This window comes from Syngnathus scovelli, chromosome 21 (assembly GCF_024217435.2).
Source record: "Syngnathus scovelli strain Florida chromosome 21, RoL_Ssco_1.2, whole genome shotgun sequence".
Classification (NCBI taxonomy): Eukaryota; Metazoa; Chordata; class Actinopteri; order Syngnathiformes; family Syngnathidae; genus Syngnathus; species Syngnathus scovelli.
In genome coordinates, this window is record NC_090867.1 from 4,139,631 (window position 1) to 4,167,601 (window position 27,971).

A 27,971-nucleotide genomic window follows, 5' to 3' on the forward strand; every position below is an offset into this window, starting at 1 on the left:
TGCCGAGTAATGAACAGGACGTCCTTTTTTTCCACAATGAATAAACGGATGGCTGTGATGTTGTCATGCAAACGGAGGCCCGCTGAGTGGTATTCACCTGAGGGTCCAACGTGATCTTTGCTCTGTTGTTCCGTCACCCTCCCACCAGTGCTCCAGTGGCATTTCAGAAGCTCGGCCTCTGCGTGCATCCAGCCTGGTGGCTCCAGAATCAAAGTTCCCTCCCCCGAGGTGAACTTTATTAATATTCTCAGCCCCCCCCCCCCGCACCCCCCCATACAAAGTCTCTGCTGACCTGACGCTCATGCAGCGTCTAATTCGGTCATTTACACAATCAATATTTTACATTAGGATAAAAGATGCTTGAATAACAATTGTGAGGTCCAAGGCATAAATGCAGTCCACGTTCAAATATGTGCTAATGATTTGAATTTACGATGTGGGACTTTTCCCAGGCCTTCCGACACAGAAATTTGAAGGAAGACAGACATAGGTAAAGTAACTGGATCGGAATATATCCGGCCATGTATTACCATCTAGTGGAGAAAATAGGAAGTTTACAGATAAGTGGCTAGTTTTTGCACCAATTAATGGAAATGATCAAAAATATTTTTCTTGATTCCGCAAAATTATACAGTTGAATTGTAATACTTTACATTTTTATGTATGTATTGCTATCTGGCAGCAAGGGAAAAGCAGTGTAAAGGGGTGGGGCTTAAGATACACGTCTTTGTTTTATGGCTGTTGAACCGGTTTTGCTAGTACATAATACAAAGGTGTTTATTTATCAATCAAGTCGTCTGTTGAAGTGGTTGCAAATAAAATGTCCTTGTTATGCAATTGTTTGTCGGGCAGGAGTTGAGGAAGGAATTCTGATTATTTATAATTTAATTGAGTTCAAATTAATTCAAGTAGTTTAACGTTACCTACTATTTAAATTTATCAGCATCATTTGTTAAATTCTTTAATTTGATAACATTAAAATAATACGGTCAAGGGATATTTGCAATCCCAACCTCACCACTTGTCGGCAGTACCGTGCAAAGCGCGCACAGTACTGGCAAAGACAGACGACGCAGAAGAAGAAGTTCCACAAGGCGGAAGTGAAACATTATTAAGCACTCCGCCACAAGAAAAGCATTAAAACTGTTATTACGGAGGACTGGCATGGTCGTTGCTGATTTTTGACCAAGCTTTCGTTACTGGTAAGAACTTTGGCGCGGTGATTTAAGTATTTTGAGCGAACTTTTCGTGTAAAACGACGGCTAAAAAGGCTGCTAACAGGATTTAGCATCGCGGCTAATTCGACAGTATTGTTTAGCTACACCCTGGACCGAACATAAGGTAAATACCGAACAGGTTCACTATATAAATGACTTTATTTCGTCACATTTATATTTCCTTATGACTAAAATGTCATCTTAAGGCAAAAACAGTTTCCTAAAAGATTGAGAAAATAATTTGGTACATTATGGCGAATTAAAAAACACCGCGGTCAACCTGGTCCATTCTGACATGTAGAAAACATGTAAATTGAACGATAAATAAATTTTGTGTAAAGCTGTTTAGCATCTCCACAAAAACCAACGTTACCAATTCGACATTAAGTAATTTGTGCAAAACATTTTGACATCTCGTAAAATTAAATTGAAAACAATTAGACATCTTAAATAAAATCAATGTGTAACCAATTAAGTGATGTGTATTTAATTGTCTTTGTTTTCTCCTCAAATCCAAAAATAGTATGTCTGCAACTAACAATTATTTTAATACTGCATTAATCTGTCAAATCTAAGGAAATCATCGTTGCTCCCCTCCCTCTCATTCATGCAGCACCTTCTGGAGTCTGATCACCGAATTCACCCACCGCCAGTGCCTGAGTCGCCTGTCTGGTTTCATTCCAGCCCGGGGCCGCCCCATCCGTAAACAGCTTCATCCATCTTTGTTAATGGCGGGACGCGGTGGAGGCGCGAGCAGACCTAACGGAGCAACGGCGGCAGCCAACAAGAGCTTCCAGTTCAAGCTGGTGCTGCTGGGGGAGTCAGCAGTGGGCAAGTCCAGCCTGGTGCTGCGCTTTGTCAAAGGCCAGTTCCATGAATTCCAAGAGAGCACGATTGGAGGTAAGATCACACATGGTTTTTGTGTGGTTGTAATAGTTTTGGATAGTAAGTTATATATATATTTGGTGTTATTTTGATGTTTCAAATTTCATTTGTTTTAATTAGTTTTGAGAGTAGGTTCTCATCAATGTTTTCCAACAAGTTTGTGTACTTTGTCCACCTAGCGGCCTTCCTGACCCAGACGGTCAGCTTGGACGACATCACGGTCAAGTTTGAGATATGGGACACGGCGGGCCAGGAGCGCTACCACAGCCTGGCGCCCATGTACTACAGAGGCGCTCAGGCCGCCATCGTGGTCTACGACATCACCAACGCGGTGAGTCGCAATTGCGACCCTTACTCTTTGCACACACAATTCAACACTGCATAAAAAAAACATGCATAATGAGTAAAATATGGTAGTGGTTTGGGGGCTGGAATGGAGCAAGGCCATTTCAATTCATTTCAAAGTGGAATTTTAATTTTAGGGCCTGACCAATGAGTCACAGCCAAATATTTTTGCTGATTTTTTTTTTTTCTTTTCCCTACACAATTAAACATAAGACAATGAATCATGACATTCTAACATCCCTAAATAATAATTAAAAAAAAGAAAATTCTACCTGTAATTCATAAGGTAAGGGACCAAAAAAAAAGAAGTTAATTATTATTATCTTTTTTTAAAATTGAATAGTTACGACTAATTAGTTTTTTGTTTTATTTGACTGCCAAATTCGCCTCCTCTTAAAAATACCCATCAGTTAATTTTATACAAGTAAATTAAGTTACGACGTTGGGCACGGAATAAACTTGTGGGTCAAGGTATGACTTTTTTTTTGTTTTTTAACTGCTCTTTATCTGCTCTCAAATGAAGACAAAATATCCAAGCGACGCCTTGAATCCGGAAAAACTTGTGAGGGCACTAGGAATTTTGGAACGCACTGTATACGTACGGTACTTAGCGCTACGAGCGACAGCAAGGAAAGTAAAGCTTGTCGGTCCTCAGGACACGTTTGCGCGTGCCAAAAACTGGGTGAAGGAGTTGCAGAGACAAGCCAACCCAAATATCGTGATCGCTCTGGCCGGCAACAAGGCGGACATCGCCGACAAGCGAGCGGTGGAACATCAGGAGGCACAAGAATACGCTGAAGAAAACGGGCTCCTCTTCATGGAAACGTCAGCCAAGACCGCACTCAATGTCAATGATATTTTTATGGCTATTGGTAAGTGTTTTTTCTTTTATGTAATAAAGGGAGGTAGGCCTTTTATTTTATATTTTAGTGTGGAATAAAGACTGAAAAGTTTGCGATTATGTTGACAGGCCGCAAGAGGGCGTCGAAGCACTTCAATCAGCATCATGTTACTTAAACAACTAATTGGTGTTGAATTATTTTTGCCTTGCGCTGCTTTTGGCTGTTAAGCTTGCTTACATTCATACTTCTAGTTCTGCAAACAAATATAGTCCTATTATGTGTTATGGAAAACGATTTTTGCTGCTTCTCAATAACCTGCGTCCTGGTCTATTCTCAGCCACCAAGCTACCAAAGAACGAGCCCCAGACGGGCGCCGGCCAACCAGGCCGGACCGGCGCGGGAGTGAATCTGCACGACACCGCCTCTCAGAGCCGCAGCAGCCGTTGCTGTAGCGGCGCCATGGGCGGCGGCGGCAACTAGAGCCTTCGTCAGGACAACACTTAAGAAAAGTAACACTGGAGGACAGGCAGCCCTCTCCTCCCCCTTGCCTCCTCTTCATCTGCTCTAAAACTGAAATTTAAAATGCAATGATCTGGATCCTCTTTTTTAAACGACAAGAATCACAAGCTAAGCGGGATGATCCCTTCTGACTGGTCTCCTTCCATCTATCTACCTCCCTCCTCATCTTCATCACTTCCTATATCAAAACTGTCTTCTGATTATTATTTTTTTTTGGTGGATGATTTTTGTCTCTTCCCATCTTTGCGTGGGTATTGTGTGTATATTATGTATGTTTATGTGTATATAAAAACACAGTATATATATTTATATACACACATGAATACTATATATATTATATACTGTTACATACCATGTGTAGTAGCTTTCATTGACTTCCCTTTTCAGCGATCACCAGAAAATAGACTTTGTTTCCAGTAACGTCTTAATGGAGGTTGATGTCATCGTCATTGATTTAAATGAGAATGGTGGAAATAAGGTGTACACATGAAATATAATAAAGCTCATGCAAGATCATATTTTATGCTTTGTGCTTTGTCTTCTGCTATGTAAGACGTCAACGCACTCCTGTTCAAATGTGCTGGTTTTGTGAGCAAGAAAAATTATTTGAATACCTTTGCCATCATTTACATAACCTATGACCTGTGCAGCTCAACTGGGGTAAAAAAAGCCACATCCCAGTTTACAACGGTGTGCCCACTTGTGCAATCACAGTATGGTGTATTTTTATTTTATTTTACTTCTCTTTCAAAGTTGGGGTTTGTAGACTTTTGTATGAAGGCTCATGACCACCTTGGCTTATTTCTCCAAAACCCAAAAAAAAAAAGATCTGAAAAAATATGCAGCAGCAAAAAATTCTGTAGTAGAAACCATGTTTGACCACTAGATAGCAGCATCTCACTGCAATCCAGGCGTTTGTTCTATGTCTTTCTTTTTCTTTTGTATATTAAAATGAAATGAATAATTGTGCACATATAGAATTGTCTAGAAAACATTTAAGAACTAGTATCTGATGGCCACCCTAAATAACAATGTACATTTTTATGTCTGTACAGCTGCAGTACCAACTTGCTGTTTATTTGTTTATTTTTACTAGTTCCACTAAATATCTGTAAATGCTTCAACCTATGCATGGCACATCCGTTTCCAAAATCAAGTCGCGTCTCCATAGGGATCATAATGACTGCCCCCCCCCCCCCCCCCCCCCCCCCCCCCCCATCCGCTGTACTGCAGTGGTTGTGATGATGCATCATCATCATCATCTTCTTCTTCACTCGCTACCAAGATATGCAGCATTGCTGCCAAAGAGCAGGCGGCCCGCTCTGTTCACAGTAAATAATTTCTCATTTGCGCCGCTGTCAATCACCATGTGTCATAGAGAGGAACTCATTTCATGCTTGGCCTGTGTGAATGGCAGCGGTGGAAGACTCGGGAAGAAACCCCTCACGCACCTTTTACCCCTTTCTCTACTCCGCCGGTGATAATTGTTGTTTGTGTCCAATTTGCGCAACAAATGGACGAGCAAAAGTGGCCTTAATGGTTGTCATAACAACAAGGCTGTTTCAGATTAGCCCCCTGTGCAGTAAAAAGCTTGAATATCAACCTAGGCAAATTTGCCTTCTAATGCATTGTGTTTATCTTTTGGGGCCTGGAAGAATTGTCAGTGAGCAGCAAGGGCACGAGCACGCGGCGTTTGGATTGCCTCGCTCGGATGTGCGCGCAGATAACAATCCCATCAGCGACGCACAACAATAATTGTCTCTTATCTATAATGAAAGATCGCGCGGTGGAGCCGCCGAACAGTGTCGAAATGCGCAAGAAACACAAATGAACGCATAAAATAACAAATATGCTGCGTAACAGAGAGACTGGGAGAATCACAGAAAGTTGTATAAAAACAGTTGGACGTGTGCATTCAAAAGAGAAGGTCAAAGGACACTACAGGTTATATTGCATTTTGAGCTGACACAAATTTACTTTTTGCAGCTGCACATAGATTTTCAAATCAATAACAATAGTATAGATTTTCTCATTTATTTTTATGCAAATATGTGGACGTAAGTATTCTTAATTAATTTGATATTGATATGTAACGTGGACTGTATTGGGCATCTAAGGGGTAAGGTAAGAAGGCTTTTAATAGAGTACGGAAATTGTAAATGTTGCTTTTGAGGTTTTCATTGAAGATGAGGTGTTTATTTTGAAGAGCACGATGTCTGTTAGAGGAGCGGCAAGTGTTGCCACAGCGACGGGCTTAATTGAAATGTGTCGCGGGCCTGCTACTCGTGCGGAACAAAAAGTGAGCACTTATGCTAATGTTGCCGCCAAGTGCTCCTGCTAAATTTAGTCCTGAGAGCATCCTGATCGGCCTTTCTTGAAATGGACCAAGCCTGTTTTGGTTCATTTAAAAAAAAAAAAAAGACCCTTGTCTGCGCTTGTAAGCCAGCACAAGCGTGTTGGCCTTTATTTTTAGGGTGAGCGGCCTTACGTTGGGGTCATGTAGCAACTTCAATAAGAAGGACATAGCTCAAACTCCAAGTATGTTTCCACTGTCCATCCAGCACCAAATGGCCGACAGCTGAGCCGCAACTCACCGAAGCAGGTTAACTCCTGAATTAATCTGCAGGCATCCGCTTTTTGAACATGGCCCAGCTATGTTAATAGAGAGGGGGGGGGGGGGGGGGGGGGGGGAGTGGGCGGGATCAGCCAAGGATGCCTGCTGACAGGGCATACAATAAGAGTGACAGCTGCGGAGGATTTGATGTGTCCGCGCTGTGCAACTTTTGCCTAATTGATCATAAGTCAGATTAACTGTTTATTTGCATTAGTTAGTGGGGTGGCTATGACACATCAAATATGGAAGACTTGCTGACGAGCGTCCACATCGCTGCCATGTTGGATGTGTCGAAGAGAGCGAGGGAGAGAGAGAGAGGGAGGCAGAGGGAGAGACTGAGGAGGAGGCAGCTGAGCGCGGGCTCAGTCAGGTCGAGAGCCAGGAAATGGACATCAGCAGCGGTAAAATAGAGGGGACACCTGTCGGTAGGAGATACTTTTTTTGTTTTTTTTAAACATTTATACGGTTTCTGTGTATACATATTTATTTTCTGTGACTAATTCTCTAGAGGACGACTAGTTTGGTCATTTTGGATTGTAATGATCTCAAAACTAATATAAATGTCACGTTAAATAAGCTGATGGGACTCAGACAAACTAATCAATAATAATAATAATAATAATAATAATAATAATAATAATTTTTTTATGCTTAAATGCAACTAGAATAAATTTACATGCAGATTAGCACTGTCTGATAACTTACTCTACCACATAAGCATGCCGTTATTACACCTTTTAAGACATTTTGATATTTTCTGAAAAAGGATGCTCATGCTTTGGTTTTTAATTTTTTGGGAGTTGCTGTTTTAATTTAAAAAAAAATGTTTTTTTACTCAACATGATTATTATTTGTTAAAGAAAAAATCGTTTAAAGACGTGCCTTGCTTTAAAATTGCCAATATTTTATTCACTAAAACATTTCTTACTTTTTTGCCATTTAATTCCACAAAACAAACCCACAAAAAATTCAAAATGCTCAAATTGAATTTACAGTTTTATTTAAGATATTAAATTAGGATTAAGGACATGTATATGTATATTACATGGAAAAAATGTGTGTTTGTAATCAAAGCTTTGTGTAGAGCAATGGTTAGCAACATAAGGCTGGTGGGCCACCGTAAGAGCATTTGATTCTTAAATAAATGTTCTTAAAGGCCTCAAACATCGAACCCGCTAATAGAAATCACACAGACATCCTCCTTTCTGTATTTATCCATACATGTAGTGTGGTCATGATTATTGTGAGCTCAAAATCGATTCGACCTGAGAAGGCCCACTTAAGCGCCCCGCATCATCATCATCCTTCCAGTCCCTCGTCCTCCTCTGCATTGGCTAAATGGCTCCAAACGACGCCCGGCAGTGTTCTCCGAGCACCCCCACCCCCCGCCCCCCCCTTACATTGAACAAAAGGTCCTTGATTCATTAAATCCGTCGCCCACTCCTCAAAGCCGTGTTGTCATTTTCACCACTTTGCTTCACCTGCCCGCCGCTCGTCTTTTGGGACGTAGGTGTGCACGCATAAGGGCCTCTCTCGTCGACACTCGAAGATGACGCATATTTTCGCGCAAAGCGCAGAATATCATACCATGTTGTATTGTGACAATTTTAGCTTGAGCGTAACGCTGAGAGTTAATTCACAAACGAATCCTCCCACTGTGGATTTAATATTCGCAGCCGTTCTTTTGCTCAGAAATCATAAATATATCGGCGAGTCCTGCTACAGGGCTTTTTCCAGCTCATTTGTGTCAAAATGGGTTTGTGAAAATGTGCGTGAGAAATTCACGCTGCTAATTGTATCGTGTGTGTGTGTGTGTGTTGGAGATTGTGTTGAAACAATTGTTATTAAATAGGAGCTTGTGTCTGTCTGTGGTTTGTTTCAAAGATTTAAAAAGATGACTATTATTACTTTGTTATTTAACTGAGCATTTCAGCTATTGATTGTATAGAATTGACTAATATTAAAATAATATATAACATTTTTCTTGCTGTAATTTACTCGAGAGTAACAGTCAGTCGGGGTGAGGTGTTTATGAAGTGAAAGGCCTTCATATGGACAACTACAGTATATAATTTTATGCAAGTAAGGAATTTGGGCTTTCAATAGTAGAAATATATTTATTGTAATATTAAGTATTTCCCAGTTTTGAATGTACATTTTTTTAACCTACATTTATTTAACTAGAAAAGACTGATCCATAATTTTATATATTTTCCACAAATGAATTATACTTAAAGTAGTATCTATTATTCAAAAATATCCATGATAATAAATGTTATTTAATTTTTGCCTATTCGTATCCAGCTGCCTCGTTGCTCGGCGTTCGCCGCGGAGCACCGCATTCCTCGTTGCCCCGCCCCGGCCGAAGGGTGACATTTGCCGATGACTTTTAAGCCACGCAGTTGCGATGAAGTTGAATTTTGCTCTGCGTCTCGTCTGCGTTGTGGCGTTTGACTTCCAGACTCGGTCTCGGTGAAGAACATCATCTGTGAAATTGAGACTAACCAAGTGGAACGGGATTGCGATGGGAGCAGCTTGAGCTGCAGCATAGCCCCCGCCCCTCCCTTGCTGCGTCTATAGACTCGCCACCCCTGCTGATCACTTTGTGTGCAAAACATCATATGCCGTCGATTCTTATTTGGCATTTACATGAAATGACGCAAAAACAAAAAGGCTCGACACGTACAAATGTGCGCGAGAAACACAATGATGGAATTGTGCGTCCACCCGTGTGCTTCGTGCAGCCATTTTCGGTCATGGCGTGTGCTTCGCCGCCGGCCAGCTTTGCGAAATCCATCCCCCCCGTCGCCCAGATGTCTCGATGGGTAGGATACCACCCCTCAAAAAAAACCAACCCCGTAATTACCAAAATTAAGGCGAAAAAAAATGCACCTTTGTCTTCGTTATCTCCAAAACTATATTTCAAACGGAGAGCGTGAGTCGCGAAATTACAAACGACGCACGGGCTTATCGCAACAGACTCGCACCCCCACCTCAGACACGGCCAAATGGATTTTTGTGTCGAGGCTCCCTTCAGAGATTGTAATGGCTCGTCTTTGGGCTGTGTCATTACAAGTCACATGACAGCCTGCCCGTGCACTGATAACTGTGATCTTTATTCTGCTGCTCGCAAGCAAAGATAGAGCTTGGGGGTGTGAGGGTGGGGAGACCCCGCCCCCAAATAAACCTCTGCTGCTGGCTGGAGCCCCGGGTGGAAAAATGAAGCACGACGAATGCAAATTGTGGCCCTTTTTTTCCCCCCACATTTGAAATTTGCAACGTTATTGTCTGTTTTTAGACGGAAAATGTAAATGACGAAAAAACATCCCGGTAAAAGTGGGAACACAGGTTTGCGGGAGAAATTGACAGGTGCCCTCTATTGTCAACGAATTTTGCCGTTAATCGTCAAATTCTATTGCTTTTTTAAAAGCCATCCCTACCCGACACAAAAGACTTGCCCTGCAGACCAAATTAAATGGCCGTTAAATTAGGGAGCCATTATGGCATTCACTGCTCTGCTGATTTTTGTGACGCTTCCCCCCCCCACACACACACAAACACACACACACTCTTCCGCCAGTCATGAGTGAAACACACTGAGGCAGCCACTGTAGGTAGTTAAATGGCCACTTATAATCATCTCTCCTCTGTCCACGGATGAATTTACAATGCAGGTCAAAGTATTTTACACAGAGACATTTTATATTTAGTCTCACTTTGTTTACATTCACTGAACACATAAAATCATGATTGCAAAACATTATATTGTTTTTATAAAACCTACCAGTCTTAACATGGATCAAGTCTTGACATTAGCATAATATCTGCTAACGTTCGACTCGCCTTTTAACTACAAAAATGTGTTCGCCCCCTGATAAGAATTTGATTTTATGCGACCGCATGGTGTACTGCAGCGGCAATGCGTTTTGTGCTTAACCCAAACCACCTTAAGGATCCAGTGTGATAATTCAGGCAATTAGGCCCATTTACCCAGAGAGTGAACCTAATTAAAAAAATCAATTCAATTTTTCCTGTCAAGGCTCCGAAAAGAAGTCGGCAAAGATAAGCCATTTGCAGGATGGATGGCTTTTCTGGGAATGTGAGCGATCTTATCTTGCGTCGGGGATGATTTGGTTTGAAAACAAAAACACCGCATTGGATTTCTTCACCTGTTTTCACTGAAGGGTAAAATCATTTCATCTTTTAGATAACTAATGGCTGGATGAGAACAACAAGAAAATACAGATACATATGTATATAGTAGTGCTTGTTTATTATTTACCGACATGTCCATAAAGCAAGTTGAGAGTAATCGTTGGCCATCCAGTAAAATTAGACCGAGTCGCTTATTCTTTGCCACTCTTCCTTCCTTCTTTCCTTCCTTCCTTCCACACTCAGAATAAAGACGCGACCCACATTTCCCCAGCAATGCTTTCGGATGGCTTTAGCAACAAGGAGGCTGAAAGGAAGTGTCAGTTTGGCTCACTGAATTGAAATGTTGACTTTTAATTTAAATGATACCAACCATTTGATTATCAGAATTTTATTCTGCCAAATATCACAATCAGTTGGGCCTTAATTATTAATAATGTAACCAAGTGCTAGCTTGAGCAAGTCTACCTAATGTTGTGACCGGTGAGCACATAGTATATCCTACTATTATTAATAGACACATTAACGCTCCAAACATCACACTGCTAAATGTCAATACGGCGCAGTAAGTACCCTGGCTCCATTATTAGTCCTGAATATGTAAATCCCAGAGAGAGTTGGCTATAAAAAGCCATCCGTGGAATTTCAGCCAACAACTATTCAAGTGCTCTTGGCAGGGATACAAGGGTGTGAACGCGCGTTTACATTTGGAAACAATCTCAGGGCATAGCGGGGTTATGACACTTCCTGCCCCGTCCGTGCCCCTTGACAGCTCCCGGAACGGCAACGTTGCCACGTTGATAATGGATGCGTGCAGCGGGGGACGCGTGACATGTCCCGGGATGCATTTGATATGACTGACTGTCTCCGTCCCACTGAATAAGCAGACGCTTAGATTCCGCCGCGGGGGTTTTCTTCGTAACGAACGCTGAGGGATGGCAGGCCGAGCGAACCGACCGTATGCTTTCCATGTGAAGCGATAGTCGTGGGTGGAAGAAAACATGGAGGCATGGATGACTCATGAGGATGACGAATAAAAGCGTCTTCCGTGTCATTTGTATCGCCTTCCTGTAGTCTGTAGATCTGAAACCCGAGGCCCCGGGGTTCAGATCCGGTCTACCGAAACACTTTATGCGCCCCGCTAAACAGTGTAGATCAACATAGAACAGAGGCGAAATTCCTAATTAGTGTTCCTTATATTGTGGCCGGTGGGAGTTGAAGGACTGTGTTCCATTTTAAACAGAGGTCACATCCCTTTAGCAGCCTTAGGGTCCACCCAGATGGTCGCTGACAGATGCCCAAAATTGCTGTTGTCCTTGCTTGGAACACAGTCCCTCCCTGCAGTTAAAAAAAAAAAAAAAATCCCTTCCAATATTAGAATTTTTCCGGCACTTTTTTCTTTACTGGTTTTGACTCAAATTGTCTTATCCCGCCGGCCATTGCGGGCCTATTTGCATCGCAATATAAATCACGGGCTTTGTCCTAATATTTCCCCCTCGCCGTGTTTATCACCAGACAAACGCATTCTCCTCTTGGCATTGGCCGCCTTTGCCTCGCTAACCTCTTATCTCCCCTCTCCTGCCGCGCGGCTCTTGTCCTTGGCTCGGTCGCACGTCCTTTACTCTGCTGGACGCTCGCCAAGGGTTTTCGCCAGCGTGAGGTGGGCCGCTCGTTTAGCCCCCCGCTGTGTGTCCTGTTACTGGGTAGCCAGCACGGCAGGAACGCTTCTCTTGCGCTTTTGTCCGATATGACTGCATAATCTCTGCATAAATACACATTTTAAAAAAAGATATCTAAATACATCAGTGCCTTGACATACAAGTGACCTAGTTTTAGCCAATTTAGTTTTTTTTGCTTTGACTTACGAGTGAAAAAATAAATAAAAATAAAATATCACATCAGTGCTATTTTCTCATTTAAAAAGTTTTGTTTTGGAGTAAGAGAGAAGCAAATTGTCGCTTTACATTAAAAAAATAAAATAAAATCCCGCTACTCCACCGCGTTTGATATTTCATACTGTTTAAACTGAAGCAACAATGGGTGTGTGTTTGCACCTGTGTGTGTGTTGGTGAACAATGTCAGATAGCAGAGGTCTAATTAAAGAGCTGGCATGTCCCAAACCTGCTCAAGCTCTTTGTTTAACACTGCAGTTAATCTCCAGCTACACAGTGCTGTGTTATCTGCTGATTACTGCGAGGTGTCCACCACATGAATGTCAAGCTGGGACAGATGCGTGAGTGTGGGGCTTCTTGAAGATGTGCGTCTCATCTCCAACTTATTTGGCATCGTTTACTCATGTTGAGTGTCCCAGTGGAAACAGAGCGACTAAAAATATGCATCCACTTACCAACTCCCACTCACTTACCTAACAGTGTGAATCACTGCTGTATTTGAGTTTGCGAATGACCTTGACACCAGGACCGCTTGTCGCCGTCATAAAACCTCCGCGCAGGCGGCCGATGCTTTGAGGAATATTTTGAGACTCTTCACCGTATGGAGTCATGTGTTCAGAATTCAGATCTGAAGATTTATAATGGCCTCGACATTAATGCTAGTTCTGTTAGCAATGGCTTTTTGCATCATTGTGTGCTAGCATTCATACGAAAGTTCATTGCTAGCATTGCAGACAGTCTGCTATGGAGAGCAGCTACGGCAAGCCGCTTTGTGTCTGTCGTATTCACTCGAAACTGTCCCATTTCTTGGTCTTTTGTGCTCAAATTACAGGGTAATTGAGCCGTGTGTGACGGGGGTTTCAAACTCGTGCTCTCACAAAAGCAGCACGGTTGCCTAGCGACAACTTTAATTATAGTCCACCTGTCATTCTGCATTAATCAAGCGTCTCAGTATTCATTCTGACCGTCGGCTTCGGGGAGTATCTGTATTTTGTTGGAATTATTGAATTCCTTTGTGTCGCTCGACGAGGTTCGGCGCGACCTCCACGATGCTTTTTCTCTGCGGTCACTGAGGTGGTGACTTCTGCTTTTGTGGCGCTCACACTCACTAGTAGCAGATAGAGACATAAATCGGCCTTCATGACCTCGGCTTGACGTGCTTGGCTTTCGTCTGATATTTACAGACATGACAATGCCGGCAGGCAGCCAGCGCATGCATGTGCACCTCAAATGTCGAATGCCTTCAAACTAAAATACAAACAAACAGACGCGCAACTCTTGAGTGACCTGACTTAAGACTTTTTCAGTCGGGCTGTCACTGTTAAATATTTTCAGAGTCGATTATATCGAGTAATCGACTAATCGGATACAATTTTATTTATTTTCAATTAATTTCTAATTTTTAATTTTTTTATTATTGTTGTTTATTTGGTTTTGTGTAGGGATTTTAAAAAAACAACAAAACAGTTTGAAGATTAATGTCATACTCACCAAACTTTTTTTTTTTTGGTGCTGTGGGTGGCTGGCAGCCAGTCCAGTCCAAATTCAGCTGGGGAAAAAAATGACAATAAAAGGCCGCAGTCTGGGAGCACTGTTAAAGGTGTCCGAGGTCTAAATGAACACCTGCTTGCGTTCAACTACCAACCATTATTCCGTCACCATTTTTTGTGCAGCAGCTTGCCCGATGGCAGGTCGCGGCATCACTCAAATTAATCTCGGTGACGGATGGCTGGCTTTGAAGTGCGCGTCGCTGCTCGGAGGCAGATAAATTCTAGCCAAAACAGATTTTCTTTCCGCTTTCATCTTTCCAGCGGACAAATTGAAATTTCTACAAACAGATTTTTTTTTTTTGCAAATGAAGGAGACCGGGCAGAATGATCAAATACGCCATGGTTTTAATCGCGGCTATTATCACATGAAAAGTGCTAAAACAAATAACTGAGCTACACATGGGCCAACATTCGCACATTGTCAGTGGATGCTGGAGCTTAAAACCATCAAGCCATTAAAAAAAAAAAAAAAAATCACTGCTACTGTGATAACTTTATTAACTGTACAAACATTTTAACATTAGTAACTGTTTTAATGACATTTAATTATTACTCTTCCCTCAATACTATGACTATAATTTAATATGTATAATTATGCATATTTTTCAACCCCAGGATATGGCTGCTTTTTAGCCTTTTTTTTATTTTTAAATTAAAACACTGAACGTTTTTTTTTTTTTCAAACTCCAAACTTCCCAAGCTCAAGGACCTGGACTACCACCGTAGCTATGATATATTGGCCTGACATGTGCCAGAGATACTGTATAGGCCTTTTATTAGCGGTTAATGCACACCTCATTCTACTGGCTGTATTGTTGACACAGTGGCACCCACCACAGATTATTAGCAGATAAAGCTGAGCCTTAAGCAATCACTCTTGTGTGATATCTCTGTTTGGAAAAAGAATGGCCACCCTGAGCATGCTCCTCCATCATAGTAATGACACGGCTACATTTTGAATCCTGTGGAGTCATGTTGCCCCCCTGTGGAGACTTCCGTGACGTACCACACATACAATGCACAAAGTTGAAGACATTTCATGTCTAAAAGGCTTTTCCAGTTGTAAATTGAAGGAGTGGACTTCCCCTATTCTTGTGTGTCCCCTGGGGGTGCTCACATCTTGATGATTTGGGGTTTGTTGTTGTTGTGGGCCGTGACACTTGCCTGTCGGCGATCTTCCGGGGAGAAATGTCAGGCCATTGTTGTTAGCAAACGGTTTTGTTTTGGGAGAGCATTTGCATCTTTCAGCATCTTTCACACTTCTCTCAAATTGGAGAACTATTTACACCAAGTACCAACCATTGGTGGAGCTAGACAGGGGGGGCACGATGGCGCTGGCCCCTCTGAAATTTTCCAATCTTATTTCCTTCCTAACAATGCACATTGTTCCCATCCTAGATGGAAAAGAAGAAGAAGAAGAAGAGGAAAATGAAGACAAGAAAAGGGTGGCACCAAGGGCTAAGCGCGAGCGGCGTCAAGGCAACGCCAGCGCCACCGTGTGCCAGGTGTGCAGCATCCGGCTTAATTCTGGAGCCCAGGCCCAGATCCATTATAAGGGCAAAACGCACCAGAGGAGACTGCGCAGACTGGCCAAGGTTGTCGGATCAGGTACTGCTCATTTTTTATATTTCTTTTTTTTTTTTTGTGTGTAGTTGGATGAAACTCGCCATTCCTGAAAAGATGCTTGGTATTTTTTTGTTCCTGCACACCTGTTTTGACACGAGGCCATTCATCACTCTCGCCCGCTGCCATTCCTCTCAAGCAAAAGCTGTAATGAGCCAACGCAGGCCACATCTAATGTTGATGTAGGGAGCTGTCTCATTCCATCAGCTCAACGCGCGTATTTAGCCGCTCCGCACAATATTCAATTAATTCAGTCGCCGCTGTTTAATGTCTTGCTTGCTCCGACCTCATTTTGTCATCATCACAACAGTATTGGCATTTTGCGCATGTGTCAGAAAATAACCTTTAGCCACGGTCAGTTATACTTCAAAGTTTGCCAGTCACGCTGTCGGCAAAGGGAAGCTCGGGCATGTCGCTCTTTGGATTATGCATTTTCATATCAGACACAATTAATTCTACAAGCTTTTTTTAACTCCCTTTCTATTTTTTGCTCGAGACAAAATGACCCAAGTCAATTAAGTTGACGCTTAGCATCATTCCGCCTGCTCTGCGATTAAAGGACCCTAATAATACCCGTTCTCGCAGCTGAACTAACATTCCCTTTTATTTAGCTGCATGAAGGAGTTGCGAATGAAATTAGGTTTAATAGGGTCATTCTCCGTGGGGGGCCCCCTTTGGAAACGGGAATGGAACAAACCACTTTCTATTATCACCGTTTGATAAACTCCACGGTCTCAAAGGAGGTATTCTCTCCTCTCCCCTGAGATAGCCTTGCCCCCCGCCCCACCCCCTAGCTCCGCCCCTGCTGAGTATCACAACCAAAAAGTCTAAATTCTGAACCTGCATGCGCTCAACCTTTGGTATTTTTTTAACAGGAGCGCTGATGTCATCAATCTCATTAATGACATCCCAATCCGAGCACATCTGTTGTGCAAATGAATTTGGTTTCCTTTTAAATGCGCCTTCCGCTTTTCCTTTTTGTAACATGCTTGCCATCTAGCAAAGAATAACACTAATAAATCATTCCCATTGTTTTCAAGTAATCCCGGGAAGGAAAGACATTATGGTTGAGTGTCCTCAGGGGGGGGGAGCGTGCAGGTGGCAGTTCTGAATAGAAATCTGTGCTGGAGGGAGGAAGAGGAAGGGGAGGAGGGGGGATGAAGGATGTTGCTCATAGCCAACCTCTCTCGTTCTCTCTCTCTCTCCTCCCTTTCTCACTCGCTCGTTCCATCCTTTGCTGTGGTGCGTTCTCACGCACCCAGAAGAATAACGCACTTGCTCTTCACGCACACTCAGCATCCCGCTTTCCCTGCGTCGTCTCCGAATGGGGGCGGGAAGGGTACGGGGACCGGCCGAGCATGGCGCTTTTTAATTGCGAGGTGTACCGCCCGGTGCTCTGGATGGACGCCATAATGTGACGCTGACTGAAAGGACGGCCATTTCAAAAGGAGGACGCGATTTGCCCCAAAAGTTCCTGATGAGAGTTCAACTGACAGAAGTTGAGTGACTAGCGGAAGAATCCCAAAACAAGCGGAGATGCTCTTAGGTAAGCTCGCTCGGGGGATGGAACAAGTGCTTCTTGGAAAATGTGCTTTTGGCAGTCGGGGCTGTTTCTTGAACTAATTGGCCCCTCTTATAGGGGCCAAGTGGGGGGCGGTGACCCCCACAATGGCGCCACGCTGTTCCCCAGATGTGCCAAGTCATTTTAAGGCAAGAAAAAAAATTGCCAATGTCACAGCAGATTGCTGCCAATTATGCCAATGCCTCCCTGAGGATTAGCTCGCATAATTTAAATCTAATCTAGATAAAAGCCATTTTTGTCATTAATTTGTAGGGTTTTTTCAGCAATTGGAAGGAAATGCTGATTCTTTTTTTGACTTGTTATATTTGTTCATATAGTGACTGTGATATTTTTCATTACGAGTACTTTGATAAGGAAACTCGTGCAAAGCGAGATAAGTAAACGACGTCGTCACATAGACCACGGTTTGCTCAGCTCAGTACATAAACACGCACGGCATCAGATTAGCTGCTCATTTAAATACCATTTGCATATAAATTAGTGGTGGATAGATTTTGTTTTCAATGCACTTTAAGCTTGTACGGCAAAAACGCCCGGCACACCGTCATTCGGCACATTCGATCGGGCCGCCTTATCTCGATTCAAGCAGATGGCGGCGCTTTATTTTAAGTGCCTTTGATAACGGAGCATTTGCTCCATCTGATCAGTGCTGATAGTGCTCATTTCCCAGCACATTAGCTTTTTTGTTAATTATAAGTGCATGTAAAAGGTTAAATAAGTTATCGGTTATCACCAAAATGGCCTCCGTCGAGTCAGGAGCCCGCCAAAAGAACCAAAGCAGTTTTTCCCTCCATCGCTTCCTCTGTGATGTTGAATCACCCAGAGACCAATCTTGGAAAAAAATAGCAATTCATTCTTTCTCATATTTTTTTCTCCCACAGTACTTTATTTTTTTTTCATAGCCAAATGAGAAAGATCGAAAACAGGGGGGACGAATGCAGATTAGTGCTTAAAGATTGATTAAATCCCACTGAAACCTTTGATTATTGTTCAAGAACCTTTAATGAAGACAAGTAGAATAAAATTATATTTTGTACGTCATCGATGACTAACACCTTAACACACACCCCCCACCTTTGGATCACACCGCGTGTAAATGTCACCTCACTAATGTTTGCCTTGGGTTTCGACAAAGGTCGCAGTGCGTGTAAATGATAATTTAATAGCGCTCGGGCCAGCCAAGTGTGACAAGGTCTTCAAGTGGAAAGATTTTTCGTTGAGTTTGGACAAACATTGGCATGTACTATTACTAGCGTTGGACTGGTGTGTTTCTTTGCAGGTGCGCTGTCCCACAACCAGGTCCACCCTCTCCTGGGTTCCCTGCAACTGTCGGCCCAAGCGAGCCTCCAGCCGCACAACCACTTGGAGCACTTCTTGCCCCTCAGGATCAGCACCTCCTCGCCCCTCAGCCTTTTCCCAAATTTCAACGCGGTGAGATTTAGTCCACAAAATACCCTCACAGATAATAAAATCAAATAAAATTAAGATAAAATTAAGATGATAAATAATAATAATCTCTTGCTTGTTGCACTTTGGACCAAAATCTGTTTTCCACAGATGGATCCCGTGCAAAAGGCAGTGATCAACCACACCTTCGGCATCGCCCCGCCTAAGAGAAGAGCCACTATCACCTGTAATATTTGTCACCTGCGCTTTAACTCCACTGTAAGTGCCCCGGCTCTCATTTTGCACATTTCATACGGTCTGTCTGTACACTCAAATATTGCCGAGGCAGCCTTTTCTTATCGTTCTTCCATTTTCTGGCCTCTGAGAGCAAACCAATCAGCGAGTTCCTCTCCCCTCCTCTTATCGGACCTTCCTATTCACATTAACGTAGCTACCTTTCCAGTCATAATTCATTTTTACACATATTTGCATTTATATTGTTAGCTAGCAGTATAAAGGGCCGCATGCTATCGCGGAGATGAGCTCCGAGGTCATGCGAGTGTTCACAGACGTGAGGGCAAATTGTGTCACACCGAATCAGTGGTGAGATGAGCAAATGAGCTCGGGAGGACGGTCATGAGATGCCGCGACTCCAAACGGGGCGCTCATTTGTGCGGACATTGATGATCAGGACGGCGGCCATGCCGGGACTTCCTCGCAGTCAAACGCTGACTGTTATCGTTTGTCCCCCAGCACCGCGCTTGCACACGCAGCCGAAGAGATGAGGCAGATGGAGCGATTACACTTAACTGACTTCATGCTGCCCATCACTAATTAAATCACCCAACTGTTCTGCTGTTGTGTGTGCGTGTTGGTGGTGGGAAGTAAGAAAGTACAAATACTTTGTTACTGCACTTCTTTTACCACCTCTTAAATTCAAATGTGTTCATGACCAGAACCAGGCCGAGGCCCACTACAAAGGTCACAAACACACTCGCAAGCTGAAGGCCATGGAGACCCAGAGGAACCGGCAGAAGAACAAGCCCAAGCCAGCCGCAGCGGAGAAAGAGAAGGGGACGGCGGGAGGAAGTGACACGCAAACAGACTTGAATTTAAACGACACAACAGGTATGGAAAATATACTTGGGCGGGGTGCAAAGATGAACCGCATCCCACTCTCCCTCCTGAAGGTGATGAGCAGTAATTGAGGCAGGCGACGATGAGATGCTAAATCTTGTAAGCTGTCACCGCTGACTGATTAGCAGTTATTACCTGCCCTGCAATCATAGCCTCTGTCACACGGCTAATTACTCCCATAAAGCAGCGACGCCCTGCAAAGAGGCACAAAAAGCACCTGGAGAATTTTCATCACCTACTTTTATTTGGATTTTTCTTTGAATAGTCGTCTGCATTTACTGTACACAGGATGACTACAAAGTTCTCAATTTTTCATGTTTGTCATGCTTGTGTGTGTTGAGATTTATCAAGCACAACGGCACAAGTGGAAAAACGCCACGGGAGTTCCCCAGTCCCCGCCGCCCCCACTACAGACTCCTCTACAAACCAATCTCCTCAAACGTCCCAGCAATTCCCTCACAGCCCGCCGCTTCCCAATCTAACACAAGAGGAGACACCTTTAGAAGGCCGCGGAATACCTCCCGCTTCGGCAGCACCACTCGACGCTCAAGGGCATCCTGTTGTCAAGGAAGAAGACAAGGAGGGGGTTGGGGCGGTGGAGGATAAGGAAGGCAACAAAAAACAGCTCCATTGTCCCACTTGCAAAGTGACGGTGAACTCCAGCTCCCAATTAGAAGCTCATTGTAGTGGTAGGTGTGATATCTGCACTTGCATTCTTTATCCTTTGCCTCGAATGGCACCAAGCAGTCTCTGCTGCTATCTAGTGGGATAACATTGTATTGTTTTGTCTGTCACTATACATCACTAAACAAAGATACAAAAATACTTTTAATGTCCCCGCTCACCAGGTTCTAAACACAAGCAGATGCTGCACAGCCCCAACAGCAGCCGCTCGCACCGCAGGCCGAAGAGGACGTCGTCGCCGAGACGCCCCTGCCGAATAATTAAGCAGCGGATGGTCGGCAACAAGACCAAGGTGGTGGCGGGTGTCACCGGCCAGCGTTTTCACTGTCAGCTGTGCCAAGTGGCTGTCAACTCTGAGTCACAGCTCAAACAGGTAAACATACAGAGAATTTAGAGACTGTCAGATGAAGTCCACTTGCAAAGGTGTTTTAGGTTCATCGTAAAAGTCCGGAAACTTTTTGCAAAAGAACATTTTCACGCATCATAAATCCTGAAAACCTGTTGAAGTGTCATCCAAATGTGTTTAACAGCACATGAACAGCAGGAGACATAAAGAGCATTTGGCCGGGAAGCCTGTGAAGGTGAAGTCCAAATTCACACCCTTTAATAAACTGCAGCCCAGCACCGCATTCGCGGTAAGAATTATACTCACACACTTTTGATTTTTGGCTACAATTAGGAGATGAAATGACTGGGTAAAAATTAGGACAGTTTGAAATGCGCTTCCCTCCGACGTCCCTTGCAGACAAAGCTGGCCTTGCAGAAGCAGCTGTCCAAGGCCCTGCCGGCAGGGTTGCTGACCAGCGCCCTCAACCCAGCTGCTCTGTGCACTCTGGCGTCCTCGCCGCTGGCATTACGGCTGCCGCAGGGTCCCGCAGCCATCGTCCACAGTCCGCTGATAAGCCCCGCCCTCTTCAGGCCTGCCCCGGGACCCCTCAGGGCCACGCACCCGGCCATTATTTTCTCTCCTTATTGACAATGAGGACAAAAATGTTACATTTGACACATCATCGGTACAGTATGCACACTGACCAAAAGTGCTACCTCGACTTATGACATTTACAAGTCTTTCGACTCAAGATGTAAATAAATTAATGAATTCATAAGTCAAGGAATCACTATGTGAGGACCATGACTCAAGTGTTTGAGTGCATGTTCCCTAGTAGGGGTCTAAATCTTATTGGAAGCCATAATAGTGAATATATTGTGTTTTATTTATGAGAACAATCTGCCATTACACAAGAGTGGGCACGTGTTAAAACTTTTATGTGAGCTCTCTAGTACTCTGGGAAAAACAGTATCATTCCTGGATTAGGTTCCGTGTATAAATCACTTGTCTTACTGATCAAAAACAGAATTGTTTGGTCGTGAACATCAAATATGTAATGAACCCCGTTCCGTCTTTCTGTTTGTCTTTTGCTGACTTGTGCCATAATACTAAGCCAAGAAATTTCACTATACTTGGTGAATGTACTTTGATTTCATCAATTAATAACAGTGGAAACTGCATCGGACATGAGCCATTAAAGTAGGGATGGGGAACCTTTTCCCCCCACATTCTTCAAATACTTTAATTTTATGTACTTTGAGATGCTTTTTGTGTAACACGAAGATGCAGTCTGACAAAAATTATATTTCATGAGTCATTATACCGATCTGTAAAATATTTTTTAATAGCTTTTTCCATCCTGAGCACAAAAACTGCCGTAACTGTTCATCAAGTGCAATAATGTAGGCTACTATGATAAATGTGTTGAGTGTGTATAATGTATTCATTTGTATGTAGTATTATTATTACGTGGCTGTGGTTGTGTTCATTTCCACTGCATTGAAACAATCACAAAAATGTATGCACTGGAAGTACTACAGTGCAGGTGGGCACATGTATATTTTAGAAATTATTTGCTCAGATCAGCCATGGAATTCTAAAAGTTTGTTCTAAGATTAGTTGCCAAAGCAAGTAACCTCGCTAGCATGTACTCTTGAGCCAAAATGAATAACTATATGATCGTATTTTTGTTTTAAAAAAATGCAGATAAATTGTTTTTTTGTCTGTACTAAATTTTCCTCCAATTCCGTTGTGAGCCAATAAATATGAAAATATTTCGTGTTATGTTTGGTTTATTTCGCTGAACAAAAAAATACATTCATAAAAATAATTTTTAAATAAGCGGCCGTCACTTGCAAATGACGTCACGACGCGGTCGTCCTTTCTAGAAAAAAAAATGGCTGCTGTTGACATCGACGTGCCGGTGGATGCTGAAGCTCAGCTTCACAATGCGGGCGAATTAGAACGGTAAGATGTGAAATGATTTGACTTAACGGCACTTCCCCAAAAATAATCGCGTCGAGAAAAATTCGAGTTCGAAATATTAGCTTGTTAGGCGTCTTTCCGGCACAACTGTGCTATCTTCTAAGCTAACCAAGCTAACGTGACCCGTGTTCGCGGTTGGCACATAATTGGGAAACGATAAAAGCAGCATTGAATTGTTATTTTAAATACTTAATTTAAAATTACACTGACTAATTCAAAAGTGACTGTTGACCCTACAAAGTAACCCTTCAAATCAGTCAGGAAAATCCCCTACACGTTTAACCTACAAACGCTGATAATTCAAAATTATTTGTGCAGTAATTGTGACATGTTTTACATTGATGTACCGTTTTTATTTATTAATCCGTTGCTTAAAGGGTTATATTAGGGGCATCTGCCTCATCAAAATCAATATCTTTCGGTTCCCGAGTTATAACTACAGTGACATTGATGCTAGTTTGGTTGGTTAGCTTATCTATTATGTGGTATCATTGAGCTAGCCTTCTTTCCCCAGTTTAAGCATTAACAAGCATTTTTAAGTAGGTTAGTTCCCGAGTGATTGAGTGGGAGGGTGCACTGTAACCTGCGTGAAGTTGGCCCCCCCAACCTCGCAAAAGTTAAGGAAAATAGTCTGATTCGTTTGTGCCGGTTTGTGCAGCAAAAATCATCGTTTGTGCTGCTATGGTTTTTTAGTTATGAACGATTATTTTATAGGTCATCCAGAGTTCACCCAGCCCCCCCTTTCCCCCCAAATGGACCCAAAGTGGTACCGTCCGTTTGTGCTGGTTATTGCACATCGTTCATAACTAAAAAACCATAGCAGCACAAACGATGATTTTTGCTGCACAAACCGGCACAAACGAAGCACAAACGAATCGGACTATTTTCCTTAAATTTTGCGAGGTTGGGGGGGCCAACTTCATGCAGGTTGCACTGTAATGTGATATTTTTGGCAGTAGCACAGCAGGTAGTTCCTGCATGGTGTCAGTCCACATCGTTGCCACTTAACACTTCACTCCCCGTGACAGGATTGCAGGAAGTAAGTGTCAGCCCTTCTAAATTTAGAGAGCGGTACTCTTGAATTTGCGATCAATATTCTTGTGGTTGTGAAACGCTCAGAACCTCCACCTTGATCTTGTGCTTCCGTTTCCCCTTACAGTCAGGCTGAAGGCTTCAAAGAGCAAGGCAATGCGTTCTACAGCAAGAAAGACTACTCGGAAGCCTTCAATTTCTACACCAAGGCGATTGGTAAGGTGACAAAGCACTGGGAGGGAGAATTTTAACATCAAATGTAGATATGAAGAGACACCTTGTCATGTTATTGAATGTAAAGGTGTCACCTGACTAATTCTGTTTTGTCTTCCCTCTAGACGCATGTCCCAAAAACGCCAGCTATTACGGCAACAGGGCGGCCACCCTCATGATGCTCTGCCGCTTCCGGGAAGCGCTGGAAGATTCCCAGCAGGCCGTGCGCTTGGATGACTGCTTCATGAAAGTGAGTTTAACACATCACACTTCTCCTGCTCCCAATCACAACTGTGGGTATTATTTCACGAGGTGGCCTTTCTTCCCCCCCGCAAGGGTCATTTACGCGAGGGCAAGTGCCACCTGTCTCTGGGCAACGCCATGGCTGCCGCACGCTGCTTCCAGAAGGTTCTGGATCTGGAGCCCAGTAATAGAGAGGCACAACAAGAGGTGAGATCACATATACATTTTTTTTTAGTTCGAGGCAGCTCTTACACCTGTCCTTCTCTCGTTCCAGAACAAGAATGCAGAAACTCTGCTGGAGTTTGAGCGCCTGGCAGATTTTGGCTTTGAAAAGCGAGACTTCAGAAAGGTCATAACGACAACACAACAGTTGTTGCAATATGTTGTGACTGATCAAAATTATCCAACCAGGTGGTGTATTGTATGGACCGGGCCTTGGCTTTGGCGTCCGCCTGTCATCGCTTCAAAATCCTCAAGGCAGAATGTTTGGCTCTGCTGGGACGCTACCCGGAGGCTCAGTCCGTCGCCAGGTATAAGACATCCATCTTGGCAAATTCCGTACGTCGAATACCATCTTTCCGTTTGCTTTACTGCAGTGATATCTTGAGGATGGACTCCACGAACGCAGACGCGCTTTACGTGCGAGGCTTGTGTCTTTACTATGAGGACTGCATCGATAAGGCCGTGCAGTTCTTCGTGCAGGCTCTGCGCATGGCGCCCGACCATGAGAAAGCCCGGCTCGCCTGCAGAGTGGGTTTTTGTTTCGTTGTTGTCCAAAACGCCTTGTGATTTTGAGCGCAGAATTAAAACGAGTGTGTCTTTCAGAATGCCAAAGCCTTGAAAGCCAAGAAAGAGGAGGGAAATCTGACATTTAAGAACCACAGCTATGAAGCTGCCTATCAGCTGTATAGCGAAGCCCTCAGGATAGATCCCAACAACATCAAGACCAACGCCAAACTCTACTGCAACAGAGCCGCAGCAGGAGCCAAGGTGACATTAGAAGATCACCGTCTCACAGTGGTGAAATGCAATTTTGTCCTCGCTCACTTGCTGCTCCATTATAGATGAATAAACCCAGTCAGGCCATCGAAGACTGCACCAGTGCCATCAAGCTGGACGACACTTACATCAAGGCCTACTTGAGGAGAGCGCAGTGGTACGTAGGACAAAATGGATTGTGCAAAATTGCCTCTCGGCAAAAATGACTCTGACTTGGGTGCAAAAAAAAAAAATCTGATCGGACATCTCTAGTTTTTGCAACAAAAAAAATAAGACATCGTGTAAGATATTTTTTTTTTCTACCTTAAACAGACTTAATTCTCCAAACGTGATTGCATTTTCCAATTGTTTCTGCCCGACTTCAGCTACATGCACACAGAGCAGTACGAAGAGGCTGTCCGAGACTACGATAAAGTATACCAGACTGAAAAAACGTCAGGTAAAACTTTGTGCCTCATTTACTGAATGACCGGTGGGGCCCGTCACTAAAACGACCTGTCGGCCTTCAGACCACAAGCATCTGCTGAAGACGGCCAAGTTGGAGCTGAAGAAGAGCAAGAGGAAAGATTACTACAAGGTCCTGGGAGTGGGCAAGAACGCCACCGACGACGAGATAAAAAAAGCTTACCGCAAACGGGCCATGATGCACCACCCAGGTATGGGAAACGTATCCCCTTCGGTAAACCGGTGGGGGTGGTACGTTGTTTAAGTAGCTGCCTTCTCTCCGCGTGTGTCAGACCGCCACAGTGCGGCCGCCCCCGAGGTGCAAAAGGAAGAGGAGAAGAAATTCAAAGAAGTGGGCGAGGCCTTCACCGTTTTGTCCGACCCTAAAAAGAAGACCCGATACGACAACGGGCACGACCTCGGTGACGACGGAACTTTCGACGGCGGAGGTAAATGAACTGTTCGTCTTGTCCCATTTTAGAGCTATGCTGTGATTCTTTTCAAACATAACCACTAGATGGTGCTACATGTCATCTTGGATTTTCAAGGTCAATGTAGTCCTTTTTTCTTCTACTTGCTAATCAAAAAATATTTTTTTTTTATATATACTTTTTGTTAAATATTATTTTTACCTCTCAGAATGTGTTGTTTGTAAACATGTTTAGACATTGGTCTCCTCCCAGTTTAAATGCTAAAATTCTAATAATGCTTTTTATTCATTTTGTTTTGCTGTTTAGACGTCGATGCAAACAACATCTTCAGGGCTTTCTTCGGTGGTCAAGGATTTACCTTTGAGTCCAATGCAGGTACCGTATTTGCCGGTGTATTGGTCGAACTTTTTCGATCCAAACTCGACCGAAAAAAATCGACCTCGACTTATACACCGAGTCATAAAATTTAACTTCGTATTCATCGCTTCAAATGTGATGGTAACCAAGGCCGTTTCTCATGCATCTCATTGTGCGTTGCACTTAGAAAATTTGAACCGGGCGGCGTCCGCGTGTGCGCGGCCCGCTGGAAGTCGAATGAGGCTCCGCGATCTCCTCCGCGGTGCTTATAAACAGCCGATCCGCTCGGGGGGGGCTATTTTCGGCCACTTGGCGCGTGCGCATGGCCTCCCGGATGTGCCGGGCGGGTGCGCGAGCTCGCCGGCCGCTGGAAGTCGAATGATGCTCCGCGATCTCCTCCGCGGTGCTTATAAAGCGCCGATCCGCTCGGCTTGGAGCTATTTCCGGCCTCCCGTTGGTGCTGGGCAGCGTGCGCGAGCTCGCCGGCCGCTGGAAGTCGAATGAGGCTCCGCGATCTCCTCTGCGGTGCTTATAAACAGCCGCATGCGCACGGCCTCCCGGAATTTGAACACATTTCATCAATAAATTTCGCATATTGAATTTTGAAGTTTAATATAATGCAACAATTGAGCTCGACTTATACAAAGGATATATCATAAAATCGTAAATTTCCGTCGAATTTTAGGGGGTCAACTTATACACCGGCAAATACGGTAATTGTTTCCTAGAGTTTTGTAAAGAACAAAATTATATAATTGTTTTATGTATATTCATAATAATATGATATTTTTAAAGAACAAAATTGTATAATTATAAGAATAAAATAAAACTGACACAAATTAGATTTTTTTTTTAAAGAGAATGTTCTTTCTTCCTAAAACTTTAATGTTATAGTAAAATGTTTTTGTCTTTCATATTTCTTTGTGTGTTCTCTACATTTTAACTGAAGTTTCCAAACTAACCCTTTTTTCCTTATGCTTCTCCCTCAGGTTCTGCACCTGGAAATATGTTCTTTCAGTTTGGCTAACAGGACTGAATAATGCAGCTCTTTAGTGTGCAACCTCAAGATGGATCCACAGTCAGCTGAAAACTCACCCGTTCTTCAAGACTTTTGAATTCAGTTCAAGTGATAACAAAATTAAAACCATGCAGTTCATTCAAGCCATCGGATCATGCTGCTATTTCAACTGATTCCTACGTTGTGCTCCTGGAAATAATCACATTTGATTGGTTTTAGATATTAAGTCGTTATTTTTGTTCTTCTATTTGTCCTCTTGGGATGAGTTGTCAATATTAGACCTCAGGACACCCTAACAAATTGTCTCATCTCTAGTCAGGCTTCTTCCTCTCCTTCTTCATCTTGCTGCAATGTATATTTCACATGAATGTAAAGTTCATAAATGTTTCTTTTCCCTCCCTCTACTTTTAGTCTTCTTTGTGGTCAATTTATATTTATTGCTCTTTGAAAAACACTGAAGTTTGCATTTGCAGAAGTATTTTTGGGCAACGG

At 43.3% G+C, this 27,971-nt stretch overlaps 3 protein-coding genes across 6 annotated transcripts; all 3 read left to right on the forward strand.

Annotated features, from left to right (window-relative positions):
* Positions 1-1,035: 1,035 nt before the first annotated feature.
* On the forward strand, positions 1,036-4,324 carry LOC125991530 (ras-related protein Rab-5C). Of its 3 annotated transcripts, none has more exons than XM_049759506.1 (5): positions 1,036-1,202; positions 1,831-2,117; positions 2,282-2,433; positions 3,103-3,319; positions 3,627-4,324. In XM_049759506.1, exons 2-5 carry the CDS (start codon positions 1,946-1,948, stop codon positions 3,767-3,769), a joined length of 684 nt encoding a protein of 227 aa, XP_049615463.1. In that variant the 5' UTR covers positions 1,036-1,202; positions 1,831-1,945; the 3' UTR covers positions 3,770-4,324. The 3 variants fall into 3 exon arrangements, with proteins under 3 accessions (XP_049615463.1, XP_049615467.1, XP_049615466.1); XM_049759510.1 differs by having other exon boundaries at positions 1,055-1,202; positions 1,902-2,117; XM_049759509.1 differs by having other exon boundaries at positions 1,192-1,341.
* A 2,238-nt stretch (positions 4,325-6,562) lies between these two features.
* LOC125991524 (zinc finger protein 385D) lies at positions 6,563-22,534 on the forward strand. 2 transcript variants are annotated; one of them, XM_049759495.1, is made up of 9 exons: positions 6,563-6,847; positions 15,415-15,624; positions 18,501-18,652; positions 18,779-18,886; positions 19,564-19,735; positions 20,086-20,433; positions 20,593-20,801; positions 20,959-21,063; positions 21,174-22,534. In XM_049759495.1, the coding sequence occupies exons 1-9, from the start codon at positions 6,808-6,810 to the stop codon at positions 21,402-21,404; spliced, it is 1,575 nt and encodes a 524-aa protein (XP_049615452.1). In that variant the 5' UTR covers positions 6,563-6,807; the 3' UTR covers positions 21,405-22,534. The 2 variants fall into 2 exon arrangements, with proteins under 2 accessions (XP_049615452.1, XP_049615453.1); XM_049759496.1 differs by lacking the exons at positions 6,563-6,847; positions 15,415-15,624 and adding an exon at positions 15,635-17,185.
* Positions 22,535-22,596: 62 nt separating this feature from the next.
* LOC125991525 (dnaJ homolog subfamily C member 7) lies at positions 22,597-27,883 on the forward strand. Its single transcript, XM_049759497.1, has 14 exons — positions 22,597-22,724; positions 23,902-23,990; positions 24,113-24,237; positions 24,324-24,437; positions 24,505-24,579; positions 24,642-24,760; positions 24,827-24,980; positions 25,056-25,220; positions 25,295-25,386; positions 25,595-25,668; positions 25,739-25,885; positions 25,967-26,122; positions 26,411-26,479; positions 27,451-27,883. The coding sequence occupies exons 1-14, from the start codon at positions 22,654-22,656 to the stop codon at positions 27,486-27,488; spliced, it is 1,488 nt and encodes a 495-aa protein (XP_049615454.1). The 5' UTR covers positions 22,597-22,653; the 3' UTR covers positions 27,489-27,883.
* Positions 27,884-27,971: the final 88 nt, after the last annotated feature.